The 26,936-nt window shown below is 53.1% G+C and overlaps 1 protein-coding gene and 1 long non-coding RNA gene across 6 annotated transcripts in view; one reads left to right on the forward strand and one right to left on the reverse strand.

The window, feature by feature from the left end:
• The window catches only part of LOC104674639 (tyrosine-protein phosphatase non-receptor type substrate 1), a 46,802-nt gene extending 41,182 nt beyond the window's left edge, over positions 1-5,620 (reverse strand). For 3 of the 5 annotated variants that reach the window (XM_010379027.2, XM_010379025.2, XM_030913931.1), the window contains exons 1-2: positions 5,227-5,620; positions 4,162-4,249 (exon numbers count right to left, since the gene is read on the reverse strand). In XM_010379027.2, the coding sequence (XP_010377329.2) occupies positions 4,162-4,240 (79 nt within the window). In that variant the 5' untranslated portion in view covers positions 4,241-4,249; positions 5,227-5,620. Of the gene's footprint in view, positions 1-4,161; positions 4,250-4,741; positions 4,777-4,912; positions 5,172-5,226 lie in introns of those variants that run through there. The other 2 variants (XM_030913930.1, XM_010379026.2) reach the window with 2 other exon arrangements.
• LOC115892633 lies at positions 5,486-9,602 on the forward strand. The gene is made up of 2 exons (XR_004052491.1): positions 5,486-5,624; positions 8,067-9,602. It is a non-coding gene; the product is annotated as an uncharacterized LOC115892633 (long non-coding RNA).
• Positions 9,603-26,936: the final 17,334 nt, after the last annotated feature.

Genomic DNA, 26,936 nt, shown 5'->3' on the forward strand with positions numbered 1-26,936 from the left:
GTTGTGTGTCTGCGAGGAGAGGCTCCTCTGACCTCCCCCCAGGAGGCACATTAAGTTGAACCTCGAAGGATGAGTAGGATTCGGACATAGGAAGACAAGGAGGTACAGGAAGGGCATTTCTGATGGCAGGAACAGCACGGGCCGAGGCCCAGAGCTGAGAGTTCAGCTGAGGGCATGGATCCGTACAAAAGCATTTACCAAACGGAGTGAGGCCGCATGCTAATGGATGTTCTACAAATCAAATGCCGCTTGTTCGTATGTTCAGGGAACACTGGAGTAAATGTGACCCAGCTCGGGATTCTACAATGCAGGGCTTCTCAGGGTCTTTGGGGTGCTCGCATGGCTGAGTAGCCAGCAAAGCTCTGGTCTGCAGGGAGGAAGCCTTGTTACCCTGCAGCATCTCAACAGGTCAGCTTGTTGGAAAACATGTGGCTGGAAATCAGGCCTGGCAGGGAGGAACCCCCGGCCTCACGGCAGCTTTGTGTTTTTTTTAAAGAAAACTTGGACCCACTCAACAGTTTGGAGCTGGGGAGTGACATGATCTGAGTTGTGTTGACAGGCCAGAAATCTGAGCACATTTAAAAAGAGAGAGAGAGGGGGGAAACCTTCCGTCAGTCCAAGACTACAAATAAGAAAATAACCTGTCGCACGGAGCCATTGGAAGCAGCAAGCGAGCGCGTGTGGGATCCGTACAACACTTTTAGACTCCCTTCCTCTCGCACACCCCCTCTCCATCTGTCGCAAAGGGCACCAGGAAGATGCAAGGAGGAATATTCCAGCTCTGGGGGCTCCAGAGCTCAGCAGCCCAGATGGGGGGCGCTTACAGGAGCCACATCACCCCTCATGTGTTGTTCCTGGTGAGGACTAAGGGACTGTCAGTATTTCCACCCTCAGCAGGCTTTCAGAGAAATGCTTGTGACTTCATCAAAACCTCTGCCCAGAGAAAGAACTCTTCCACAGTCCTCCGCCCAAGCCCAGAGAGGGGCCTCTCTCACTCCCTCTCCAGCTTGGACTAAATCATCCTGATTAAGTCACTGAACTTATTCCTTAGAAGCCACCCAGCAGGAAGGCCAGTATCCAAAATCCTGGCTCCTCTCTATCACTTGTAAGTTACTTCCCTGGTTTGGGACTCAGTTTTCCACATCTGCAAAATGGGGATAAGAGCCAATTCATGTTTTGCGGATGAGATGATGCAGGTGCAGCATCTAGCTTGGAATGCCGTTAACTATTTAATGAACGTTGGTTCTCCTCCCTTCTCTCAACACATGGTTCACACCAGCACTTCATAGGTGCTGCATGACTGCAAGTACAGACGTGAATTATGGTGAGTTCCCGAGGGGTTGGTAAAGGCCAGAAAGTACTCAGAGAAAACTATGGCTTTAAAGGAGCTTCCAACGGCCTGAGCGTGTCGAGCCAAAGCACTCCCGCCCTGTTGTCTCTTCTTAAGAAAGAGGAAGTGAGATTAACTTTACCATTTAGGAAAGTACAGAGGAGTCCCCAGAGTGTCACCCTCTACCAAAGGGTCAGAGGTTCACTGGGGGGCTCTGCTTCTCCCCAGATCCTGAACTGCAACTTGGCTTGGTCTCCTCCAGGCCAGAGAGAAGAAATGAATGGGAGTTTACCTGAGGTCGGCCTGGGGAGTGACTTAGAGGTCTCAAGGCCTCGCTGGGGCCAAGCAGGCATCCTGTGGGTTCAGCGTCAGGCCCTGCTGACACAAAATCAGGTGCCAGGTGTCCCCAGGCCCCAGTCCTTTGCCCTTCTCCCAGCCTCAGAATCTCCCTCAGTGCAGTTGTTTCAGGAAACAGGCCTCACATTGGATCCAAAAACATAGGTTGGTGACTTCACTGGGATCTTTTTAGAATTTCCCTTTGGCAGCATTTGTGCTAAAAGCAATCTTTAGAAACTTCTTCCCTTGCCTCCCCCAACCAAGATAATTCACATGATTGGCCCCACCCCCCCAAAACAGTAATCATGTGAAGACACAGCAATCATGTGACACCTCCCAGGCTGACAGTTCTGCCTGAGACACTAGTAGTCATTCAATCCAAAGCCGCCTTCCTAAACCTGACATTTCAGTTTCTCACTCGAACAAATCCATTTTCTTAGAAAATTGGACAACTGCCTCCTTGTACCTTCCTACCCTCATATCCTGTCTACTTCTTTGTTGTAAATTCCATGTCTGGTGCAACAGGAGGAGGGGCCTGAGGCCCCATCCTTCAGCCAAACCAGGTGACTTCCCTGCCCAGGCCCATGGTGTGACCAGGACCCCAAAGAACAGAGACTGAAGGATGCTGGGAGGCTTGAGCTATGATGGTCGCACCCCATCCCTTCCCCACCACCCTCGACCAAGAAATTCATTCTTACCTCCTAAGATTTATTTATTTCAAAGCTAATCTTGGCCCCTCTGCTGCTCCCACTTTTTCAGGCTATTGATGCTGAATGGATTGGAACGGAAGTTTTATGGCCCAATCTTTACCATTTTATAGATTGTTTTTATAGGCAAAAGGGGGAGATGTGCTCACAAGAAAGGTGTTGGTGTTCCCAGCCAGTGCCCCAGGAAAGGCAGGCTGCTCATCTGAACACTTGCTAATCAGCGTCACTGCTCATTTGCCAGGGACTGAACCACAGGCTCCTGGTCGGAGAAGGGTCTGGAATAGACATTTGGAAATTAACTCGGGCCCAATTCCCTTCTTCAGGAAAATTAAGCACTTGTGATTGACACTTGTGCATTTCCAGGCCAGGAAGGATGGCAGGGCAAGAACTCAGACTTTTGCAGGGTACAAATGGCCGGCTCAGGCAGGAAGGAGCAGATAGGAGATGCCACTCACTGGAGAGACATGAACTGTATCAGTGCTCCCTTCCACCCAGCAAGGACCCAACTATAACTGAAAACAACTGGGGGTGAGGTTGGGGGGGAGTGGGGTGGGGTGATACCTATGTGAATTCCTGGGTTTCAGGGGAAACTGCAGGGCAGGGAGAAGCAGCTGTCCACCCCCCACTTCTTCCACCCACTCTTTGCTAGTTCTCCCTTTCTCCCTGCTATCAGATGGTTACCATCTCTAGGCAAATGCAAAAGGGGGTGTTGGACACTGAGCTCATCTTTACCTCCCTCCTCAAGGGTGGGAGGTACAGAGAGACCCCTCTGCCTACAACACAGCTTCAAGAGGACAAAAAACAAGATCCCCATTCTTCTCTCCATCCCAACTCCCTTAACGCCATTTCTCTGCTCCCCCCACCCCACCCAGTGCCCTCCCAGGAGACCCATGGTTTTGCAAAACCCATTTAAGAAGAAGGACTCCTGAATGGTGACCTCACCCTTTGGTGAACATACACAGTAGCCTTCAGAGCCCGCCTGCCGGCGACAGCCAGGTGTTTGATGTAGGCCAACAGAAAGACATGCTCAGAGCCACAGGTAACATCCCCGCGGAGCACCTGAACTGCAGGGAGCTGCCTGGAAGCTCGGGGAAGGCAGGAGGAAGTGGGAGCTGGGAGCACCTCTAGGAGCAAGACCACCAGAGAGAGGCTTTGGCAACCACAGGGACAATTAACCATGTTTTTACATAAGGATCTGTTGCTCGCAGCAGCTCGCTGTGGGGTTACCGTGGCCTCCCGGTTCCCTTTCTCCCAGGCACACACTAACACTGGTTTACTCGGCGCACCAGAGGGAGGGCTCACTCTTCCCTAATTGCAACAGCTTGTCTCTGTTCCATTCCAGGCAGCATTGGGGGGACCTCTGCCCTCACCTCCTCCCCTCACACCCTGAAGTCAAACGTGGAAAGCCATATGTCCATGGGGAGAGATTCTGGGGAAGGAGGACCGCCCTACTCTGAAAGCCACTGTCAGTCAGCCTTCCCCATTGGACTGGGCAGGGGCTGAGTGAAGCAACTCAGCTCTTTTGTCTCAGTGCCCAGCACAGTGCACACAGTCAGAGTCCACAGAGACAAACTCTCAGAGAAGAGACTTGGGTTCTACCCTTGGCTGTGTGACCTTGGGCATGTCGCTGGCCCTCTCTGGGCCTCAGTTTCCGCATCTATAACGCTGGTTACAGGCGTCTCTCTCCCTGTTACTGCTCAGCATTAGCCGAATGGGTCCCAGTGCTAGTCTGAGAGGCCTGAGCCCGCAGTTTGGGGAGGGCAGCGGTGGGGAGCGGGGGGTGCTTACCTGACCAGGCGCAGGACGCGGTGAGCAGCAGGCAGAGCAGCGGCCCGAGGCGGCCGGGGGCCGGGCCGGCGGGCTCCATGGGCCGCGGCTGCGGAGCGAGGAGGGAGAGCGGCCGTGAGTGCGCGCTCGGGCGGGAGCAGGCTGGAGCGGGGAAATGACTAAGGCTCCCCCCCTTCCCCCCTCCCGGCTGGGCCTCCCCCCGACTCCGGAACGGGCGCCTGGAGCGGCTTAGGAGCCGCCGTCGCCGCCGCGGTTTTTGGAGACCCCCCCCTCCCCGCCCCCCAGGAGAAATCGAGAGACGGAGACGGGGAGAGACCCCAAGCGCGCGAGAAATAAAGCCAGGGGCGGCCAGAGAGAGGCGGCAGGAGAGAGAAACAGACCCAAGGGAGCCAGGCAGAGAGCCAGAGACACAGAGAGGCGAGAGGGGGAGAAAGAGGGGGAGAGAGAGCGAGCGAGCGAGGAGCGAGCGAGGCGGCGCGCAGATCGAGACAGACAGCGCGGGAGAGAGGACCGCGCGAGCAGGGGCGAGGGGCAGCACGGCCGAGCCCGGCCGCGCGGAGCCGCCCCCGCCGCTGCCCACCTGCCCCGCCCGGGCTCCACACGGCGCGGGCGGCTGGGCTCGCTCCCGGCCCGCAGTCCCGACCGCTGCCCCCGCCCTCCCGGCAGCCCGGCCCCCTCCCTCCTTCCCTTCCCCCCTCCTCCCGTCTTCCCGCCGCCCGGGGAGGCTTCGGGGCTCCGGCCCCGCCGGCACCTTCTCGGCGAGCGAGCGCCCGCCTGCGCGCCAGCCAGCAGCGCGCCCCGGGGGAGGGAGCGAGGGCTGCGAGTTGCGCGCCCGGCCCGGGAGGGCAGCGTCGCCCCCCGCGCCGGCGCCCGGGCCCCGGCACCCCCGCGCGGGCCCCCGGCTGCTGCCCGTGAAGGCGGCCCCGCGAGCCGCCGCAGCCCGCTCGGGCTCGGGACTAGACGAGCCTCCGGCTCCGACAATGTGCCAGTTCAGAAGCCCGCGCGGCTAGTCCCCAGCGCCGACCCGTCCCGCTCTGCCCCTCCCCGTCCCTGCCAGGCTCGGACCTGCGCCGCCCGCTAGGGCTGGAAGGCACTAGAAGCGCCGCCGGGGCTACCCAGAGGCCGGGTCCCCGCTCCACTTTGCGCAAACTTGTTTTTCTAAGGTCAGCGCCGCGAGCTGGCTACATCGTCCTCTTAAGGTGGACTGGGGAAGTTGCGGCCGACCTCCCCTCGCCTCCGGATTCTGGCCGCGCGTCTACTCCCCGCTTCCCACTGGCGAGAGGCTGGAGGCGGCGAAGGAGTCGGGGAGTGGAGGCGCGGGGGTCGGGGGGTGTCTGCCTTTTAACCCTCCCCAAGAGGTCGTGCCTCTGAGCCCCAAAGCTGAAGGCCCCTCTTGGGGATGGGTGCGGGCCGGAGGGGCCCGATCCTTTCAGAGCCGGGCCGAGGTGAAGGAAAAGAAGGAAGTAAGTGAACGCAGGGGGAAGGGGAGAGGAAGAAGAGAGTGATGGTACAAAAATAGCGTGTGTGTAGGAAGGACTTCGGTGCCGCCTGGAAAAGAGGCGCGGGGAGGAGAGGGAGCGAGAAGGGGGCTGTGGCGGGGAACCAGAGGGGAAGGGCCGGGGCCTTCCCAGGGAGGTGGGGGCCTCCTGGCCAGGTGTCTCGGTGGTGGAGGGCAGATTGAGGGGGTGGGGAGGCCCAGGCCGGGGCGTGTGTGGGAGAGCGGGGCCCAGAAGGACAGGCCCGGAAGAAGATGAGGGGTGGGAGCCGGGGTCAGAGGCTTGGAGTTGGAGAGGACAGAATCTCGGTTTTCCTGGAGGGAACGCCGTTCCTGTAGCAGCCAGGTCAGTGATGGGGAGTGTCAGTGTCCTGGTCACCTGGCAGAAGAAGGCTCCGCACTGTGGGAGGAACACAAGTTCAAGACCCGCTGCTAATGGGAGAGAATTTTGCTTCACACAGTGGCAGTTAAGAGGATAGGAATGACACAAGGTGAGAGAAGGCCCAGCCCTGTAAATGGACAGAAAGTTGAGGCCCAGAGAGGGAATAGGTTTGCTTAAAGCCACACAGCAAAGCTTGGGGTAGCAACAAGATTTGAATTCCTGTTTCCCAGGTTAAAGACCTATGCAAAGTAACACTACCACCTCCCCTCCTGCCCCAAGCCTCCTGGTTAAATGCCTGGTCCTGCTGTTGTGCAGGGGGGCAGGGAGGGTGCCACACTTGAGAACATGGGCTGAACTCCCTGGGTTCAAATCCCCTGGCTACTGTTATGAGCTGGGTCGACTGGAAAGTACCTTACCTCTTCTGTGCCTCAGCTTCATCTGAAATGAGGCCAGCGTGAGTCTCAATTGTGAGGATTAGATGAGTTAATATTTGTAAGACATGTTAAAAAGAGCCTAGCATATACCAAATGCAGCATAAGCATTTGATAAATAAGTGAAGTGTTTGACAGCAGTCCTTGAGAACCCACAGGGTTTTGGGCAGCATTTGAAGTGCAAGGGAATTTTCATTTCTTTGGGTGTGGGAGAGCACGAGGTCCCTGTCCATGAGGAATTTATATTCTAGTAGGGGAGACAGATAAGTGGACAAGTAGAAATAATTAATGAAGAACGGAAGATTGAACTTAGAGAAGGAGAGGGATGAGCATATTTTGATAAGGGGGCCAGTAGGACCTCCCTGAGACATGGGTTGCTGAATCACAAGTAGGATCAACAAGGGGAAGATTTGGGGAGAAAGATGTTCCAGGAAGAGGGCCCAGCACAAGGAGGGGAAGGCCCCTGGCGGCTAGGCTGGAGGAGAGAGAGCACAGCATGCAGGAGTGGGGAGGGTGGGATGGTCTCCAAGACCTGGGTAAAGAGCCTGCATTTATTCTGCAGTTGGGAGACCCCTAGAGGGTTTTCAGCACGGGAGGGCCATGTCTGATTTATGTGTCTAAAAGGCCACTCTCCAAGCGTAGGGTGGACTGGAGAGAGGAGCGTGGAGTTGGGCACCAATGAGAAAGGATATTGTTCTGGGGTTATCCTGGTATCTGATGTGGGGGCAGGGAAGGTCTCCATCTCTTCAGGCCACATCTGGTCTAGACCATGAAGGTGACCAGGGAGGCTCCTGGGAAAATCTGTCACCAGACTCTATCTGGGGTGGGAGTGGAGATGGGGGCTGCTGATGAAGTCAGAGAAGAGGCAGCCTCCTGCCCTGGACTTCTAGAAAGCTATGCTGTTCAGTTCCCCAAGACACACACTCACAAACCTGCCCGGGGATTAGGAAACTGGGGATTAGGGAAGGATAATAATTGAACCACCTGCTATTTATATATAGCACCTTTGGCAAAGGCGCTCAGCAGGGCTTCCCTCACCTCTCCCTCAGGAGGGGGCCCTGACCCTTGTTCTCTGTCCACATAAAAATCATCCTTGGCCAATCTCAAGGCTGAGAAGCCATTGAGACCCACAGGCCATGGGTAAACTGAGGTGAGGGGCAACTTGTCTGAGGCCACACAGAGAGATTATGGCAGATAATTGACATGAATCAGCCACCCCCACAGCAGGAGGTCTGGGCTGCCCTACTTTAAAATCTAACTGCTTTCACACATATTCATTCATGCACTCAACAATGTTTATTAAGCATCTGCTGGGTGCCAGGCACTGGGAATGCAACAGTTGGAAAACAGATAAAAATCCCTGCCTTCAAGGAGCTGACATTCTAGTGGGAGGAAACGAACTGATAAGTTCGTCAAATGGGATGGGTGCTACGGGGTGGGGGGAATTAGCCAGGGAAGCGGCCCAGGAGCGCTGATGAGAGGGATAGATTGCAATTTTGAAAAGGGATCAAGGAAGGTCTCACCGAGGAGGTGAGATGGGAAGCCAGGGGTGGTTGCATCCCTGCATTTGGTGCTTGACTCTTCCTCTTACTCCTAGAGGGCACAATCTGTCAGCAAATCCTGCCTGCTGGGCCTTCTCATCTCAACCAGAGCCAAACCACTTCTCAGCACCTCTGCTGCTTCCGCCCTCGTCTGAGCCTCCACCGCTCTCACCTGGGCGCCCTATTTCCACCTTGTGCCTTCTGTCGATTCCTTGACTCAGCAGCCTGAGGAATCCTTGCACAGAAGTCAGATCACATTCCTTCCCTGTTGTCAAGGGAAGAAGACAAATGGGCACGAGGAGGAGAGGATCAGGGGCTTGGAAGCCAAGATTTTGCCGATTTGACTTATGCAACTTGGGCAAAACAAAATGTTGAGCCTCAGTCTTTTCATCTGTGAAATGGGGATAACAAACTCTGATATGATGGGGTCAATAGTGACAAGTGAAAGCAGCCATGATAGCATGGCAGGGCCTATCTGGAGTTTGGCCGTTGCAGGGGGGTGGATGACACCCTTGTGTGTTCTAGGCCCTTTGAAATACGTTATCTGAAGCCCTAGCAACTCCACGGGGTTCCCAGAGGTGAGGAAACATGCCCAGAGACAGAACACGACTTCACCAGGGCCACCCTGTGGGGCATGCTGGCACCTGCACAGCCCAACTTCACCTGGTTCCAGCCCTGCCCGCGCTCTGCTCCCCACTTCCCGTAACCCTGGGCTGGCGTCAGCAGGCAGGCCTGCCAGGAGGCTGGAGCTGCCAACGACCTATTTTTCTGGGCAAGAAGAGCCATTTGGAGTTAGAGGTCTCAGCTGTGGAGCCAGAACAATAAAAATAAAAACAGCGTGGACTCCTGGGCAGCCTGGACCAGAGAACCAACTGCCCCAAGAGTTGCTGCTCACCAGGCTGAAGAACAAGTGGGGTGGGGGGATGGGAGATGGGAATGACCTTACTGAGCCCCTGCTGTGTCCTCTGGCCCTTGCAGAGTAAGGGTAATCTCCAGGGCTCACAACAGCCCCTTTATCTGGGTCGCCAGACCAGTCAGGATTTGAACTCAGTTTTCCAAACAATTCCCATCTGTTCGGCATCCACTATGCTTTACAGACTGTGACATTCATACCACACCTGGGAGGGTGAGCTAATCATTCCCTCATTTTACAAATGAGGCAGCTCTGCTCACACGCCACCTCCTTGAGAGGTCTTGCCAGACCACCCTGTTAAAGTAGTCACCCTCACCCCTGCCCAATATGCCCTACCCTCTTCCCTACTTTATTTTATCTTCATAGCATGCATCATGACCTGCTAATATTGTGTGTCTCCATTGCATTTTTTCTGTCTCCCTAACTAGCTCCAGGTCAGTTTATCCTAGTGGCTTACACACTTCAGTGGTCTCTCAGACTAGCCCCGTAGGGCAAGTTGTTTTGATGATCTGTGCTTCCTTCGGGGTAATGATAGGACCTTGCCTGAAAGGGTTCTTGTGAGGGTTAAATGAGTTAACATAGGTTAAGCGTTGGCCAGTGCCATTGTTTTGTCCTAGAGCTGCAGCCCCAGGCCCTTCAACAGTAAACAGTAGGTTGTCAATAAATATGTATTAAATTTTAAAACTGGGCTGGGCATGGTGGCTTATACCTGTAATCCCAGCATTTTGGGAGGCAGAGGTGGGAGGATTGCTTGAGCCCAGGAATGCTAGGCTGCAGTGACCTATGATTGCTCCACTGCACTCCAGCCTGGGCAACAGAGCGAGACCCTATCTAAAAAAGTAAAAATAATAAGTAAATAAATGAAGTGCTCTGCCCACGATCCAATCTCAGGGCAAGGAATTGGCACAACCTGGATTTGAAGGTGGGTCTCTATGAGCCTGTGCTTCAATCCATCCCACTTCATAATCACCTCTCCACAGGCCTCCCTCCAACCACAGCTGTACAGGAATCAGAGCTTTGGTTCTACAACATGAGCTGATACCAACAGCCCCTGGAGGGATTGTTAAAACACTGATTCCAGGGCCCCAGCCATGGAGTGTCTGATTCAGTAGGTCTTAGGTAAGGTCTGAAAATTTGCATTTCTAACAGGGTCCCAGGTGATACTGATGCTACTGATTCAGGGATCACACTTTGAGAACCACTGAATAGACTGCCATTCAAGCCAAGGTGAGACTCCTTTGTAAGCCCAGCCCCAGTTTCCCTGTTGGTTAGTCTGTCCATCCCTCTGGTTTCTGTCTTCCCCTTAGGGTGAAGGCAGAGAGCAGGAGAGCCCTTGGCTTGCTGTCGAGACTATAGCCAGTGCTCCGAAGCCTAGGGGCTGTGACAGATCACCAAGCCAGGGCCCAGGGGAGCTTTGCTGTAATTAGTGCTTTCCTGGGGAAGTCAGCAATTGAGCAACTCAGTAGGCAGGCAGCTCATAGGAGCCCATCAGGGGTGGGACCACACTGTCAGACCCTAAACACTGTTCTCAGGCTCTGGGGATCTGGCTCCACCCAGAGCTGAGCCCAGCTGTGCTGAGCTGAGCCCTCCCCAAAACCTCTGGGTGGGCATCCCTGTACTGGTGGTGTTGCAGGGGCAGAGAGCTAATTGCCTCAGCCATCACTGAGAGACCTGGGCTTGATGATTTCCAGGTCCTTCTCTGGTGCCCAGCACCAGGCCTGCTGAAAAGTCTTAGACACACAAGGATCTGGTGGATGAAATAAGGAATGAACAGATGACCCTAACTCCAGTTCTGATGGGACAGTATAGCTCGGTGGCTAAGAGATATGCATGCAATTCCAGACTCTGCCCCTCACTATCTGTGTGATCTCAAATGGGTCTCAGCCTCAGTTTTCTCATCTGAAAATATGTAAGGGCAGGATTAATGCATAAAGAGGAGATCGAGAGACAGAGATAGAGAGAGACAGAAAATATGCACCAATGCATGGCAGCTGAGAATGATGTTTGTTGCCTACTCCATCTCGTTTTGTTCATGCAGTTTCTTAGGCAAAATACCTTGGTGCCCTCCTTGACTCATCTCTTTCTCTTTCTTCCCTGCCAGCCAATCCTCTTGGCTCTACCTTCAAAATAAACCCAGAATCCAAGCACTCCTTCCCACCTGCATCACACTCCGGTCCCAGCACGTTCATTTCTCACCTGGATTAGTGCAGTCGTTTCCTCACTGGCTCCCTACTTCCTGGACTCCACGCCTTGCTGCTTCTTCAGTGAAAGCCCCCCATTGGCCTTCCATTCCTTCTCTTGGAGTAAAACCTGAAGTTCTCAGTGCAGCTCCAAAGGCCCCCTGTGATCCCCTGCTTCACTGACCTGGTCTCCCCACACTCTCTCCCTTGCTCACTCCACTCCAGTTAATTCATCTCAGTATTCCTTGAACATGCCCAGCAGGTGCCTACCTCAGGACCTTTGCACGGGCTGTTCCCTGTGCCTAGAACCCGCTTCCCCAGCTAGCTGCCTAGTTTGCCCCTGACTCTTCCTTAGGGTCTCTGCTGAAGTGTCCCCTTTGCTGAGAAGCATGTCCTGACCACTCAGCTAAAACTGTCCCATCACTTCCTATTCCCTACTCCACTTTATTTTTTGATAGCATTTCCATTTCTTGACACCCTATCAATGTTATACATTTGGCTGATTGTGTGGCTCTTTCCCAGTGATCTTTGAACTCCATAAGAGTTCTTTGCCTTTGTTCCCCAGCACCTGGAGCTGAGCCCACACAGAGCAGGGCCTCATGCAAAACTACTGATAGAGTGAAAGAAGGAGCAGGAAGCAGGATGCAGCTCTGTCCATGAGGGCACTGGTGGCTGGATCCAGGGGCTCAGGCTCTGCCACCCTGAGGGCCTGGCGTGGCCTGGGTTTCCTGAAGGAACAGGTGTCCTCGTTGAACTCCCGACTGCTTTCCTGGGCAGGGAAGCCAAGACTCTAGTTGACCTCATTTCTGTACCCAAGAGAGGAAGTGTCTGTCCCTGGGTAGGAACTGGTTTGGCTCTCAGGGAAAGCCTAAACGACACATACCACTTTCTCTGCTGCTACAGATTCTGATTGGGACGATGGCCTCTGGGTAGCAGTTGGCCACACCAGCCTTCATGCTGCCGCTGCTGCTGGAGCAAGGAGGGAAGTGGATTGGGAAGTCTCCCAGAGCCCTTTGGTCTGTACCTGATGGGAGCCTCATAGCTGTACAAATGAGGAAACAGAGGCTCTACCTGACCAACATACTGGGTTAGTGGCACAGCAAGGCCGTAAACCCAGATCTTTTGATAGCAGATCCCTTAGTCTCCCTCATTACTCCCAACTCACACCCTGCTGCCCCAATGCCTACAACCCTGGGCTGGTTCATACTTGAAATTCCACCATTATAGTTTTCTTTCTCACTGTGTGTCTTGTTCCCTCTTCAGCAAAAAAGGTGGTAACCATCCCTATGAATCTCTGGGAATAGATGAGGAGACTGAGGTGCAGAGAGGGAAATGGGTGGCCTGAGCTCTCATGGCCTGTAGGCATGACAGGCCACATTAGAAAATATTAGTCTGTTTATCCTCTTTATGTTTCTTCTCTTCAGCTTCAAGCAAATAGTTGGGCTTAGTAAACAGGTGCTGCAGGGATTTAGGCAGAAAAATGAAGGCCACTTAGTCTTTAGTGAGGTCTAAAACCAGAGATTCCCAGGAAAGACTGGGAGAGGTTGGGGGCAAGCACATTGGAGAAGCTGGAGGGGGTCAGGCTGACAGGGGGTGCTGTTCCCACCCCAGCAGGATTGGGGAGGGGACAAGGCCTCCAGGGCAGGCCTCATGGTGGCTCCAGGTAGCCATACCTGTGTCTCAAGGCCTCTGCCCTCATGGAAGACCCTACAACCTCACAGGGTGGCTGAGATGGGGGGTCCCTCAGTGTGGAACAATGGGCACAGCCTCCATCAGTCAACAGATATTTATTGAGCACCTACTATGGCCAGGGGCTCAGCTGGATGCTGGAAATTAGAGTCACAGTTCCTGCACTCAAGGCATTCGCATTCTAGTGAGGGAGATGGAAAGATAAACACATGAGTTGGGGGAGGGGATGCTGTTCTATGCAGTGGAGGTCTCACTCAGGGAGTGGTTTCCTAAGGAAAGTATGAAGGAGAGCCACAGGAACACCAGGTGAAAGGAACGGCCAGTGCGAAGACCCTGGGATGACAAGTTCAAGGGCAGCTGGGCAGCCAGGCAACGGGAAACTAGTCAGGAGTGAGGCAGGTGATGAGGTTAGAGAGGGAGTAGGGCCCAGTCTGCTGGGCCATACAGGCCAAGGTGAGGCCTTCACCTTTTACTCAGAGCCAGATGGGAGCCACTGTGGGATTAGGAGCTGAGGAACTGCAGGCAAGCAGTGTGGACAGATTTGTGGAAGCCACCTCAAATGTCCAGAGACTCTCTAAGACCCTGGATCTGAGCAGGCTCTGGAGAGGAGAGAGCCCCAAGAATGACCAAGGTTGGGTTTGCTTCACGTCACCCCCATGGGATACATTCACAGACCAGATGAATTTAAGTAATTTGGGGCTTCTCAAACTTTATTCTTGTTAAATGCAGATTCTGACTTAGTAGGTTTGTAGCGGGGCCAAGATTCTGCATTTCTGGTAAACTTCCCGGTGAGGTTGAAGCTGCTGGTCCCTGGACTGCCCTTTGAGCAGTGAAGATTTAAAGGAAAGAAATGGCCACGTCTGGCCCAGCTGTGTCTGTGGTTTGAGAATCATACCTGTTGCTCGGCTTCAAGGCCGTCTTTCAGGGCTCTTGACAAATTGGGCAGGCCCTCCACTCAGCCTGTTGCTTCCAAAACCAAATGGGTCTTTCCCCAGCTCCCTGCTTCCTGTATGACAAGGGAGTGGTCAGCGTGGGCAGTGGGCTCCGGAACCAGCTTACTTGGGTCCAGATTCCAGCCGTGGCAGCTACAGGTGGCAAGACTGTGGGGAAATGATTTTATTTGTCTTATCATTTAGTTTCTCATCTGCAAAATGGAAAATTCATGATAGCTTCTTTACAGAGCTATTTGAAGATTCAAAGGAATAATATTTAACAAAAGTCTGGCACACAGGAGGGACTTAATAAATGTTATATCACTTTCCCTTCAGTTTCACCTGTCCTTTAAAGTAGTGATCTATATGCCTTTATCTCATTATTTCAAATTTTTCTATTTTTGTGTATGTTCTATGAAGTACACAACAAAGAAATATATAAAAATTTGTAAAGAGTATCAAATGTACATACATTGAGGAATACATGTTTAAAACGTTTTTACTAATAGGGAATATGATACAAAAAATTTTGAAGATCACTGTTTTGAAGCCCAGTGGAATTGATAGAAATGGAGACTCTCAGGGCTGGAATAGATTTTAAAGGCATTCAATTCCCCTGGCACCCACTCTCCCATCTGATGCCCAAAACCCTTGGCTGCACTAGATTGCCTCCAGTGGTGGGGAGCTCACTACCTTTCCGGGCAATCCATTTTGTACAGCTCTGGGAAGTTTCCTGAGCCCAGTGCCTATCTGTATTCTAGCTGCCTCTGAGTTCCCAGGAACTGACTGAACTGCTCCTCCTCTTACGCCCCTGTGTCAGAGCCCTGGGATCTCCCAGGGGCCCAGTGCCAGGTTGTGTGCAGAGTGGGTCATAAATAATGTCCTATGAATGAGAGGGAGTGGGAGATGGGGATGAGAAGGGTGATTTTGACAACTGTCATTTGGAGGTGTGTTAACAACTCAGTGCTGTTGTACCCCGGGGAGTGTGTTGATCTGTGTAACTCTGAATCTGTATCTATTTGTTTGGATTTATTTGCATGTGTTTGTACATATGTGTATGTATGCATGCATCGTGTGTTTTGCTGTGTGGCTGTATATGAGTGTGTGTGTATGTGTTGTACTGCAAATATCCACGTGTGCTGTGCATGTCTTTCTCTGTGTTTCTGCATGTGCGCCCAGGTGTATGTCACTGTGGGGTGTCTGTCTCTGGTTTGTTTGCATGTGTGTGAGTGCTGCACACGTGTGGGCGTGTTTGCACTGTCTGTGTGTGTGTGCACATCTCTCTCTGTTTCTTTGTGTGTCTGTGTGCCTGGGGCCCTCCTTTGTGTGTCTGTGGGTGTGTGTGTGTCTGAATCTGCAGGAGTGTGTTTCTCTTCCCTGCTCAGCCCTTTCAGGGAGCTGGGGTGACTCGCTGCAGCCTGGTCGACTTAAGGCCGTCTGACTGGCAGGCAGCATGGGTTCCACACCCTCCTCTCCTGCTCTGCTGTGCTAATCACTGGGTTATATGCAGATGGCAAATGTGTGGCTGCCAGGCTTGGAGGAGGGACTGGAGTGGGGGTGTGCAGATGAGCAGACACCAAAGAGCGAAAAGGCAATTTAAAAGCAGAAAGGGGGAAAACAAGCCTGCTTGGCTTTGGAGTTATGGGTGTGGGGTTCTTTCCAGAGGCGTGAATTTTATTAAGAGGATGTGATGACTACAATGTCTTCCTTCCCCTAATCGAGTAAGAGTCTTGGAATCACAGGATTCTAAACTCTCGGAATTTTCGAACTATAGAATACTAGAATCTCAGCCGAATGCAACTCTAGACTCCTAGAACCTCTTCAAGGACCCTAATCCTCCTGGGATTTTAGCATCTTCACATGCACATGCAGTTCTTCTTGTCCCCCTTCTCTTTGTGTAGAATCATGGCCAGGAAATGACCTTGAAAATTCATCTAGTCCACCCCACCCTGGCTCCGGGCAGGGCAGTGGAGACTGAGGTCCAGCCAGTGAGGACATTCTTGGAAGTGTTGCACTGGAATCTTCCCTGGCTCCCTTGCTGGACAAGGACTTGTTGCCTGAAGGGTCTGGGGTCTCATATTATTCTTCCCACCACCACCTTCTGCAGGGACTGAGTTCCTGGCAAAGACAAAGGCACCTGTGTCCCCGGGATATGTTCTCAGCAGTTCGGGAGCTGGCACAGGCTGCAGGTGTGGGGAGAGTAAAGGGGCGGGGCTCGGTTCCCCTGAGATCCTCCCTTGGTGGAGGTTCAGTAACTCAGCCTGGGGTGGGGGTGGGTGGCTAACCAGGCAGCCACATGCATGTCCCAGGATATTCAGTGGGGTGTCTTGTTCCTCTTATTGCTTCCTCTTACTGCTTAAAGGAGTAGACTATGTCCAATCGGGCACGGTGGCTCATGCCTGTAATCCCAACACTTTGGGAGGCCGAAGCAGGTAGATCACCTGAGGTCAGGAGTTCAAGACCAGCCTGACCAACATGGTGAAACTCTGTCTCTACCAAAAATACAAAATTTAGCCAGATTTGGTGGCAGGCACCCGTAATCCTGTAATCGCAGCTACTTGGGAGGCTGAGGCAGGAGAATCGCTTGAACCAGAGAGGCAGTGAGCCAAGATCACGCCATTGCACTCCAGCCTGGGGGACAAGAGCGAGACTTTGTCTCAAAAAAAAAAAAAAAAAAAAAAAAAAAAAAAACCCCAACTATGTCCTGTCTCAGGAACCCCGGAAGCCATGGACTGTCCCTGAGGGAGGGCATTGCACTGTACTCTGAAACCCTCCAGGACTCACCTACACTCTTTAATGTGGCAGCTTTTCAGGCTCTGGCTACTAGCCATCCCCTCCCTCCCTCCCTCCCTCCCTCGCTTCCTCCTTCACTCCCTCCCTTTCACACATGTCCAGCCACAGTGAACTCCCCTTTTCACCTTGAATCTACTTGACTTCATGCTTCTGAATGTTTGCACAGGCTCTCTTTCCTTTTTATCTCTTCTTCTTGGTGCAAACCCTTGTTCATCCATGGAATACAAGCTGTCACTCAATTGTAAGCACCATGAGAGAGTTTGGTTTATTTAATAATTTATTTCCCAGAATCTACAACATTTTGCACACATTAGGTGTTGAACCAATGTTTGTTAAATGACTAACTGACTGAACGTATGGTTCAAAGTCAGCTCATTTCCACTCTAAAGCCTCAATTCTCCAACCCCTTCTAGATATTTCCCTGGGGTCCACACCACGCCCGAGATTACCTGTGGTTGTGAGCCCTTGCTTACTTCTTCACCAGACAGGGAACCTCTTGAAGCTGGAGCCATGTCTGATTAATCTTTTTACCTGTAGCATCCAGTTCAGGGCCTGGTACCCAGCAGGTACCCAGCAAATGTGGGGCCCTTGCCAGCAGCCTGGCTTGGTGACTTGAAATCCCCTGTCGGTCCCAACTGCATGCACCGGTCCAAGCTGTTGGCAACATCTGCCTCAGAGTCTCATTTGCAATTATATGTTCTCAGGCTCTTACCACTTAATATTTAATAACCAGGCGGCTGCCCTTCTCTGGCAGCCAGTTAAGTCCCTGATTGCCTCTTGTCTGAACTTGGCCCCAAGTGAGGCAGGGACTGCTTTGGGGTTAAGTGTAAAGTCTGTGTCCTGAGTCGGGGGCTAGCATAAAGCCAGACCCTTGGAGATGGAGGAAGGAACGGCTGCTGGCTCAAGGCTCCTGGGTGACATTACCAGACAAGAGGCATATTGGGCATTTGCTCCAACTGGTTCTACCTCTCCTCCCCTGCCATGTAGGTTGATGCCCGCTCCTGGCCTCATAACAGGGGAGGAGGAAGGAAGGAAAATTGTTAATGAGAGAGTCCCTGACTCACATCTGATTGATCCAGGAGAAAGAAAGGGGGATTCCACCTGGGCTGTGTTCCAGCAGGAAAGGTAGGTTCTATCCTGTGTAGCTTGGCCACCAGGAGCCAGGGTAGTCCCTGTGAGGGCCTATGGTGCCACGGAATGGGGCTCTGGCAGCCGTGCCAGCCTCTCCTGGCACAAGGCTAGGGAATCCTTCCAAGTTGGCTGTGGAAGGAGATGAGGCAATGGTGATGACCTGACCCTAGGGGTAACCCAAGCTGCTGCCCAGCTCTGTGAAACGCTGCAGGCCCAGGGAGGCGTGGGTCAGTTTTGAAGGCTGACCTCTGCAGAACTGCTGGGGTGAGAGAGCACAGAGAGGCCAAATGACATCCAAAGGTCATGGGAGGCTCCAGAAAGGGGAACAGAAAGCACAAAGTCTCTGAGGTTGGACACTGCTACTGAAGCCCGAGGTCCAGAGAAGGACTCACACCTGGGAATCTCAGACTTTGGATCCCAGAGGGCATTTTACAGGGTCAAGAGACTTGCTTTCCGGGTCTCACTCTGCCCCTAATAAGCCCAGTGACCTGGACAAGTCACCCTGGTGTTTATACTGTCATCGCACATGTTGGGCAATGTGACTGCCTGACCCGTTCCTGCGTGGAGTCCTCTGTTATCCCCTCAGAGGTCATTCGGCCCAGTCCAGGAATCTGAGACCAGAAATGCTGCTCTGTTGATCGACAGGGCTGGTCCCTTTAGAAGGTGGTGCTTAGTATAGAACACTATGCTTCCCCAGTGGGCAGTGTTTACCAGCACTTACTGTGTGCAAGGGGCCATGCTCAATAAACCCTCTGCCAACATACACAGTCTCAATCACCTGTGCCATCCTTGTCCCCTCCCTTTCCCTCTCCTGTTCATCGTCCTCAGGTCCTGTGACACTATCTTTAAAACCCAGCCCAGCCCTGATCCACCATCTCGTCCTACGTTCCCCCGCACTGCCCTCGTAGACCACAGCTGCTCTCACACCCATGGCTGTACCAGCCTCTTTTCAGCTCCCCTGCACCACCCTGGCCCCTGCAATCCATCCCCTACCGGCAGCCAGGAAGCCTTTGAACCATCAAAATCAGATCACGTCCCTCCCCTGCTCTGAACCTCCAGAGACTGCCATGGTGCTTCCAGTCAAACTGAATCTTACAGCCACGCTGCTCTACATGGCCAGTCCCCACTCTTCTCCATCCTGAGGTTGTCCGTCTTTGCTGCCCACTCTGCTTCAGCCACACTGGCCTCCATCCTCTCCTCAAATGTGCCCCTCAATGTGTCCTCAAATGTATCCAACCTGGGGCCCTTCAAGGCTGTTGATGTCACCTGTGCCTTAGTTCAAATGCCTCCTCCCAGAGTGTCCTTCCTTCGTTCTCTAAAAGACCCCTCCTCCTTACACCTGGCCCCTCGTTATCCCATTTCCAAGTTTTATAGCACTTATCACTTTCTCGTATTTCTTTTATTTATTTATGTGCACCCTCCCCCACCTGGAATGCAAACTTCATCAGAACAAGACTTAGTCCCTGTTGTTTCCTGCTGGTCCCCAGGGCCTAGAAGGCACCAGCACGTGGCAGGGACTCCATGGGATTTGTCAGAGGAGCGATGACATGGCCTCGAGGGATGCGTGTAGTAGTAGTATCCCATTTAATAGAAAGCCCAGCAATGCTAGGTGCCTGTGCAAATTATCAAACTTGTAAAGGGTGGAGTTGGGATTCAAACTCCCATCTGGGTGGCTCCAGCATCTATGCTTTTTGTTCAGGAAGCTGCATGCTGTGGTCATGGTCAGAGCCCCTGAGCCCCAGGGACTCAGAGGTCAATTAGGGGTGGGGGAGGGTGAGGCACTGGTGCTGGTGGTGCCTGGGATGTGCTGCTTGATTTTGCCCCCAGCTGGGGCCCTACCTTAAGGTTAGGGTTCTGGAACAAGGGGCAACCTCACCCACACCCCTCTGCCCAAAAGCCACCCCTATAACTCCTGTTGAGGCTGATGAGCCTCTGTGGAAGTCCTGGCTTAGCTGTGGGTCAGTGAGCTCATCCCCTGCCTACCCTGTGGGTTTCCAATGCTCCCTCCCTCTGTCGCAGTCGTTGCTACACAAGTTAATGGAATAACAAGACACTTTACCCATTATCTGATGCAAATACCTTTCCTCGCCAGCACCAGCTCTACAGCTCAGATCTTCCTATAACCCAGCAAACAAGCCTCCCGCTCCAGGCTCCAGCTGAGGAGGCCTGAGCACCAGCCAGGCACATACAACCCCCTAGCCCGAGCCCTGGAAGGAGGGGTCAGAGGTGTTCTGCTGACGGGGTTGTGGCATCAATCTTAGTATGTTTCACCAATGACATACTACAGGGAAGCCCACTGTGCACAGGCAGTTTGCATATTTCACCTTCACATGATTACATACAATTCTGATCCTCACTAGGCAGATGTGAGGATGAAAGGCACAGGCAAGGCTGTGTAGCGCTCAAGTGGTGGATCCAGGTGGGTTTCAGACCCACATCCCAAAACTTGACCCCTCTCCTATCCACTTCCTAAAGGCTTTGTCTGAGTGGCCCCATTTAGACTCGATTTCTCTAATAGCTCCATAGTAGGAGTTCTACTTATAGACAAAGAAGACGAAGGGGGTGGCACCTTGCTCTGTCACGCTAGGGTAAGTGGGACTCTATGCCTAGGAAGGTGGATGTGTGTGAGGGGGTGCAGTTGGGACAGGAGTGCTCCCAAAGCTTGCCCCTTGGGATGCTCTAGTTCATATTCAGTGCTGCAGGCATGTACAGGGCATGTATGCAGGCATGTACAGGGCACCTAGCAGATTCTGGATCACCCAGATGGAAGGTGGACCTCCTCCAAACAATTGCATGCATCTCACAGGATGGCAGGACAGACTTAAGCTCCCTGTGCCTCAGTTTTCTCATCTCTAAAATGGGGAAGATAATACTATTACTTCTTCTATAGAGTTGTGCTGAGGATGAAATAAGAATGAAGCACTTAAAAGAGCACCTAGCACATACTCAATGACTGATCCACAGCCATTTTTATTGTCACCTCCAGATCCCACATAGGCAGCTCTGCTCAAGGTCTATTGTCCTGACAAATAAAGCGCTAGTTCCGTCTAGGTCAGAATTGTCCCTAAGCCAATGGTTCTTAAACTCCAGTGTGCTTCAGAATCCAGTAGCATCATGTGAAAAATGTAGCCACAGCAGGTCTGAATGTGCCTGGGAATGGGCTTTCTAGGAAGCTCCCTGCATCCCATTCTGACACAGGTGGTTTGCAGCAGGGCCCAGACCTGCTGCTCGGGGGGCACCAATGAGACTTTTTCGTGGGAACATGACTCCTGGTGACCAGCCCCTCCTCATCCCCATCAAGGGAAGTTTAGGATGTAGCACAGTGGTCAAGGCCTTGCCAGGAGACCTGGGTTCAAATCCCAGCTTCCCTCTTCTGGGCAAATGGCTTCCCTCATTTCCTTTTCTGAGATGTGAAGGTCCCACAGTTCCCATCTCCCTGTCTGAGGGTTGGATGAATGCCTATCCAGAGTGGGCCTGAGACATGTGGCACACCCAGCAAGCAGGGGTGGCTGCCACCTTCACCCTGCAGCAGTTTGTCTTCTGAGGCTTCTGTCCCTGAGTGTTTTATTTTCTCTTGATAGATTCCAGCTCATGTTCATGGACCTGCACCTGCATACAAATGCCGGGAGGACTGGCCCGCCCCCAGGATCTGTCCTCGCCCGCTCCTCACCAAGCACCCGGCTGCGAGTTCCCATCAGGGCTCGGAAGTCCTGGGGCCTCCTGTGAAGCAGAGACCACCATGCTAGTCCAGCCTCCTTGGTTGTGGTCGTGGCCGGAAGCATCCAGACTGCTGGCCCCTTTGAGAGCGGGTGTCTCTGTGAGAGAGTGGCCGCTGGGAGGTCTTCAGGGAACTTGGGCGCCGCTGGGACAATTGGTTGCTGTTTAGGAGAGTGAGGTTGGCAGGCCCTTGGCCCTCGGCACTAAGCTTCTGCCAGGCCCCTGCCAAGCCCGGGGCGGGTTTCCCACTGGCTGACAGTTTCAGGGCCATTTGGGGAGGGGTCCCAGGGGAATTCATTGCCCCCTCTCTTCAGCGTCTTTGCTGTGGTCCAGGAAGCCCGGGCAGTGTCCGCTCTCAGACGGCAGGTCAGCACAGCCTCAGACATGTTCTGACGATGCCCGCTGTCTACCAGGCTAGGGGTGGGATGCTTAGAACCAGCCTCCCAGATGCCTTAGAGACCCCTCCAATGGGCTGCCAGGGGCCTCACAGGCCATGGCAATGCAGAAGGCCTGGCTGGCTTGAGCCCTTGCATGCTTGTTAACTCTGGGTGGCCCTAGTCAAGAGCCTTGACTGGGGAAACAACTGAACAAAACAAAGCGTCTACCCTCCTGCAACTTACATTCTCACGACGGGAGGTGGGGGTCAAAGCTGTGACAGTGCGGGGGAGAAGAATAAAGTGGGGATGGATAAAGGGGGATGGATGCAGGGGAATGGATACAGGGGGTGGCTGCAGAGGAGTGAATATAGGAGGATGGATACAGGGGGATGGATACAGGGGGATGGATGCAGGGGGATGGCTACAGAGGAGTGGATGCAGGGGGATGGATGCAGGGGGATGGATACAGGGGGATGGATACAGGGGGGTGGCTACAGAGGAGTGGATGCAGGGGGATGGCTACAGAGGAGTGGATGCAGGGGGATGGATACAGGAGGATGGATGCAGGGGGATGGATACAGGGGGACGGATGCAGGGGGATGGATGCAGGGGGATGATACAGTGGGATGGATGCAGGGGGATGGATGCAGGGGAATGATACAGGGGGATGGATACAGGGGGGTGGCTACAGAGGAGTGGATGTAGGGGGATGGCTACAGAGGAGTGGATGCAGGGGGATGGATACAGGGGGATGGATGCAGGGGGATGGATACAGGGGGATGGATGTAGGGGGATGGATACAGGGGGATGGATGCAGGGGGATGGATGCAGGGGGATGATACAGGGGGATGGATGCAGAGGGATGGATACAGGGGGATGGATGCAGGGGGATGATACAGGGGGATGGATACAGGGAGATGGATACAGGGGGATGGATACAGGGAGATGGATACAGGGGGATGGATACAGGGAGATGGATACAGGGGGGTGGCTACAGAGGAGTGGATGCAGGGGGATGGATACAGGGGGATGGATACAGGGGGATGGATACAGGATGGTGGTGTGGGGTGATTTCTGCCAAGAGGTCAGGGAGGGTCTCTCTGAAAAGGTGACATATGAACGGAGACATGTAGCTATGTGGAGGAAGAGCGTTCAGACAGAAGGAACAGCATGTGCAAAGCTGCTGAGCAGGGACAGGGCCTGGCATGTTTGAAAAAGGCTGGGAGGCTGGTGTGACTGGAGCAGAGGGAGGGAGAGGGTGAGGGGAGGCAAGGAGGCCTAAGCAGAGAAACTCCTCACCACCACCATTGTCTCCATTTTACAGACAGGAAACTGAGCCCAGAGAGGTTAAGCAACTTGCCTGAGGCCACACACCTGGTCAGTGGAGGTACCTGGCTGGATGCCCACTGTGATGTCAGACCCACTTAGCCCCATGTGTCTAACATGCTCTGTTGTGAAGCACAAGTGGCACCTTGTTATCGGTGACCTGGGGTCACTGAGTGCTAGCTGTTTCCCTTTTAACTGTAAGCCCATTTGGCAGGGTTGTGTGCTGGGCACCCAGGAGCCGGGTCATCTTTTAGGACCTTCCTGAGATCTGGAGTCTGACAGGCCTGAGTTCAAGTCCCCCATTTACACTCACTAATCACTGGGGTTTCCTAGGCCTTGGTTCGCTTCTCTGTAAAATGGGGCTAATGCTGCCTACCTCAGTGGCCTGGCAGGAAGTGAATCAGCCCGAGACGTGGTAGATACTTAGAAAACATTTACCGCCTTCAGCCCCCCTCACCCAGGCCTCTAAAGCTGTGGTCCTCAAACCTCACAATGTCCTTCCCTGGGGAGAAACAGCCCTCCCCAAAAGTGCTGGGTCTACATGCCTGGGGGCTTTAAATGGGACTCTGATGCAAGGTGCTGCAGGACCACCACTGCAGTAAGGTTTCTGCAAACTTTGGACAAATGGGCGATGTTGGCATCCCCCACTGTCCCCTCCCAGGGCCCTCGCTGCTTTTCCTTTGTGGCATCCATCACACTTGTAATTACTTGTTTAGCATCTGTCTGCTTCTCTGGGCTGCTTGTGCTGGCCTTGTTCATGGCTGGGTCCCCAGCACTGAGCAGCCTGCCTGGGGCGTAATAAGTGTGTGTTGGGAAAACAAACAAACAGACGCCTGGCTGGCTGAATCAATGCACGGATGCTCTTCGGAGCAGCTGGACTCAGTATCCCCCCCAAGGCCTGGGTTCTGACACAGGCTCTGTGGCCACTCACTTCTTGTGTGATCTTGGGCAAGTCACCCTGTTCTCTGAAAAATTACATTACCGAGGAGGAGTCAGGTGCAGAGGATCCCTGAAAGCTCTGGAAGAACTTGTTGGAAGTGGGTTTTTGGAAGACGAAACTGCATGAGCAAAGGTAAGGAGGGAGGGAAGTGCATAGCTTGTTCAGGGGACGGCCAGATGGCTAGGGGGTCCGATGCTCTTCGTATACCATGGTGTGTGTGTCTGTGTTTGGGGGAGTGTGGGATGTGTGCTTATGTTGTTGTGTGTGTGTGAGTTTGAGAGTGTATGTGTGTGTGGTGTGTTATTGTGTGTTGTGAGGAGTGTGTAAGAAGCTGAGGCACAAGGAGGGTAAGGGTCTTACTTAATGCCCCTGGGGTGGGTGGCATGTAGTAGCCACCCCCTCATGCATGCCCTCATCCTCTGCTCCCCTGGCCTCAGGATGTACCAGGCACTGACCCAGGCACTGGGGTTCCAGCAGCTACAATGGCAAACAGAATCCCTGCCTTCACAGGGACTGCTGTTGCACATAGAGGGGTGACATTGTGGAGCAAGGGCACGGTTGGCTCTGGGGGCCTCGAAGGTCAGGCTGTTGAGCTTAGACTTAGGCATGGAGGCACACGGAACTGTGGGAGGGATCTCGGAGGGGAGGTGCCCTGGGAGACATTGAGGAAGGAAAAGGCACCATGAGATAAGTTCTGCAGCTGCAGAGCATTGGGCGCTGCTGATGGAGTAATCAGGAGACATTGTGCTCACTTCTTCCCTTCCTAGAAGAGGAATCGCAGTACAACCGGGGTGAGGCGAGTGTATGGGCAACTTAGCTCAGTAGCTAGTGTGTGTGTGTGCGGTGTGTGTGTGCATGTGTGGTGTGTGTGTGTGTTGTAGAGTGACTCAGAGTGGACTCTGCATCTCTGCGAGAGGGAATTCTATCATGGAAATCGTTTGGTGGCCCTCAGAGGCACGGGGTCATGCAGCAAGCTGGCACTAGAATATTTCGAGCTCGCAGTAATGAAAGCAAATGGCAATTTGGCGTGTCTTCAGGCTTGAAAGCCGCAGAGCAGCGTTCAGTCATCAGTGGCGGTTATCACCCACCGATAATGGGGGCTGCTGTTTGGGGCCTGGTGAGGGAGAGGAGGGCTCAGAGAGGTTAAGTGACTTGCCCAGCATCACATGGCCAGTAATGGGAGGGCAAAGTGCAAGGTGCAGAGTTTGGTCTTTCCCCCTCCCCCAAGGCCAGGCCGCTCCCCAGAATGGATCATCTCTGAGCGTTTCCTGAGCGCTGGTTTCCATAGCAGCAGGGCCATTCCTGCACACTGGATCCCCATCTTTCCCCAGCTTTGCTGCTGTGGGGGCTGCAGGGGTGGGGATGCTTGGTCTTGGGGACTGCTGGGGTGCCAGTAGGAGGGAGCTGGACAGGTCATTTGGATGGTCTTGGGGCCTCCAGGCCTTACAGAAGGGCCACATTTGTTCAATTTTTTTTCATTTCGGCTCTGGAGTTGGGTCCACTTCCAGGTAGGGGGTAGGGAGAGAGAGGACAGAGAATGAAATAGGAAAAACACCAGAAATAGCGAATGGAAAAGTCAGAGACAAAATAAACTTTACAAAAACCAAGACAGAGAAAAGGTGTTTGCTTTCCAGAAAAATTATTTCATTTCATCTTTACAACCTTGGGAAGTAGTTTCTGTTTACTCCAAATTGCAGACGAGGAAACTGAGGGCAAATGCAGTGCTTCTCCAAGGATAGTTCAAGAGCCAGCCTGGGAGGTCCCAGGGTGAAAGGTTGTGGAGAGGATAGTGGTTAAAATGCAGACTCTCTCACCCCATCCCGGACCTATAGAATCTGATTCTCTCCAGTGGAACCAGAACTCTGCATTTAGCCAGTTCCCCAGGAGAAATTTCTATAAAGTTTGAGAGTATCCACAGTCAGGAGGGTTGCCCTGTCTATGCTGAAGTTTATGCAGCACAGAAACTCAGAGCCAGGATTTAGGACCCAGAAGGGAATAAGATAGAGAGGAAAGTGACAAAGAGAAGCTTTTCAAAGCAAGACAGATATGCCTCAGAAGAGATGGCAGAGAGCAAGAGAGAGAAATAAGACAGAAACAGATACATGGGGGAAGTCCTCTGAGCTAAGAGAAGGAGGAATCTGGTAGGGCTAGCGTGCATTTTTATTGATTATGGATTGCCTGTCACTGTAAACAGAGCCCTCACCTAATCCTGAGAACAATCTGATAAGGTAGGTCCTATTGCTCCCATTTTCTGGATAAGGAAACTGAGGCGAGGAGAACAAAGGGGAAGAGCCTAGCTTTGACCCCTGGTGGCCTGGCTTTGGAAGGGGTCACAGCTTAACCACCAGGCTAGGCTGCCTCCCAAGCAGAAAGTTCAGGGACTCAGACTTAGACTCCAATTTTTTCTCCATCACCCTACCTGTGTGACTCTGGGAAGCTTTCTGTGTCTCAGTTTCCTCACCTGCAAAATGGTGATAACAATACCTGTCTCAAGGAGTTCCTGTGGGGCCTTGTCTGAGATGGTACAAGAGCACAGAGCAGTACCTAGTGCTGGAAGTGCTCCATAACAGTTAACTGTAGGTAAATACTTAGAAAGTCCAGGAAACATATAAAAGGTTCTCACAAATGGTGGGTTTCTTGGGGCCTCTTTGCCCCAAACTGGGGCACAGGATGGTGTCTTAGTCCATGTTATGCTGCCATAACAGGATACTGCAGACTGGGTAATTTATAATGAATAGAAATTTATTTGGCTATGATTCTAGAGACTGGGAAATCCAAGAGCATGGAGCTGGCATCTGGAGAGGGCCCTTGGGCTGCATCATCCCATAGTGGAAGGCAAAAGGGTAAGAGATTGTGCAAGAGAGAACAAGAGGAAAGGGGGCTGAGCTCATCCTTTTACCAATAACCCAATCCCACGATAACCAACCC

The sequence above is a fragment of the Rhinopithecus roxellana genome, chromosome 13 (assembly GCF_007565055.1).
Source record: "Rhinopithecus roxellana isolate Shanxi Qingling chromosome 13, ASM756505v1, whole genome shotgun sequence".
NCBI classification, from domain to species: domain Eukaryota; kingdom Metazoa; phylum Chordata; class Mammalia; order Primates; family Cercopithecidae; genus Rhinopithecus; species Rhinopithecus roxellana.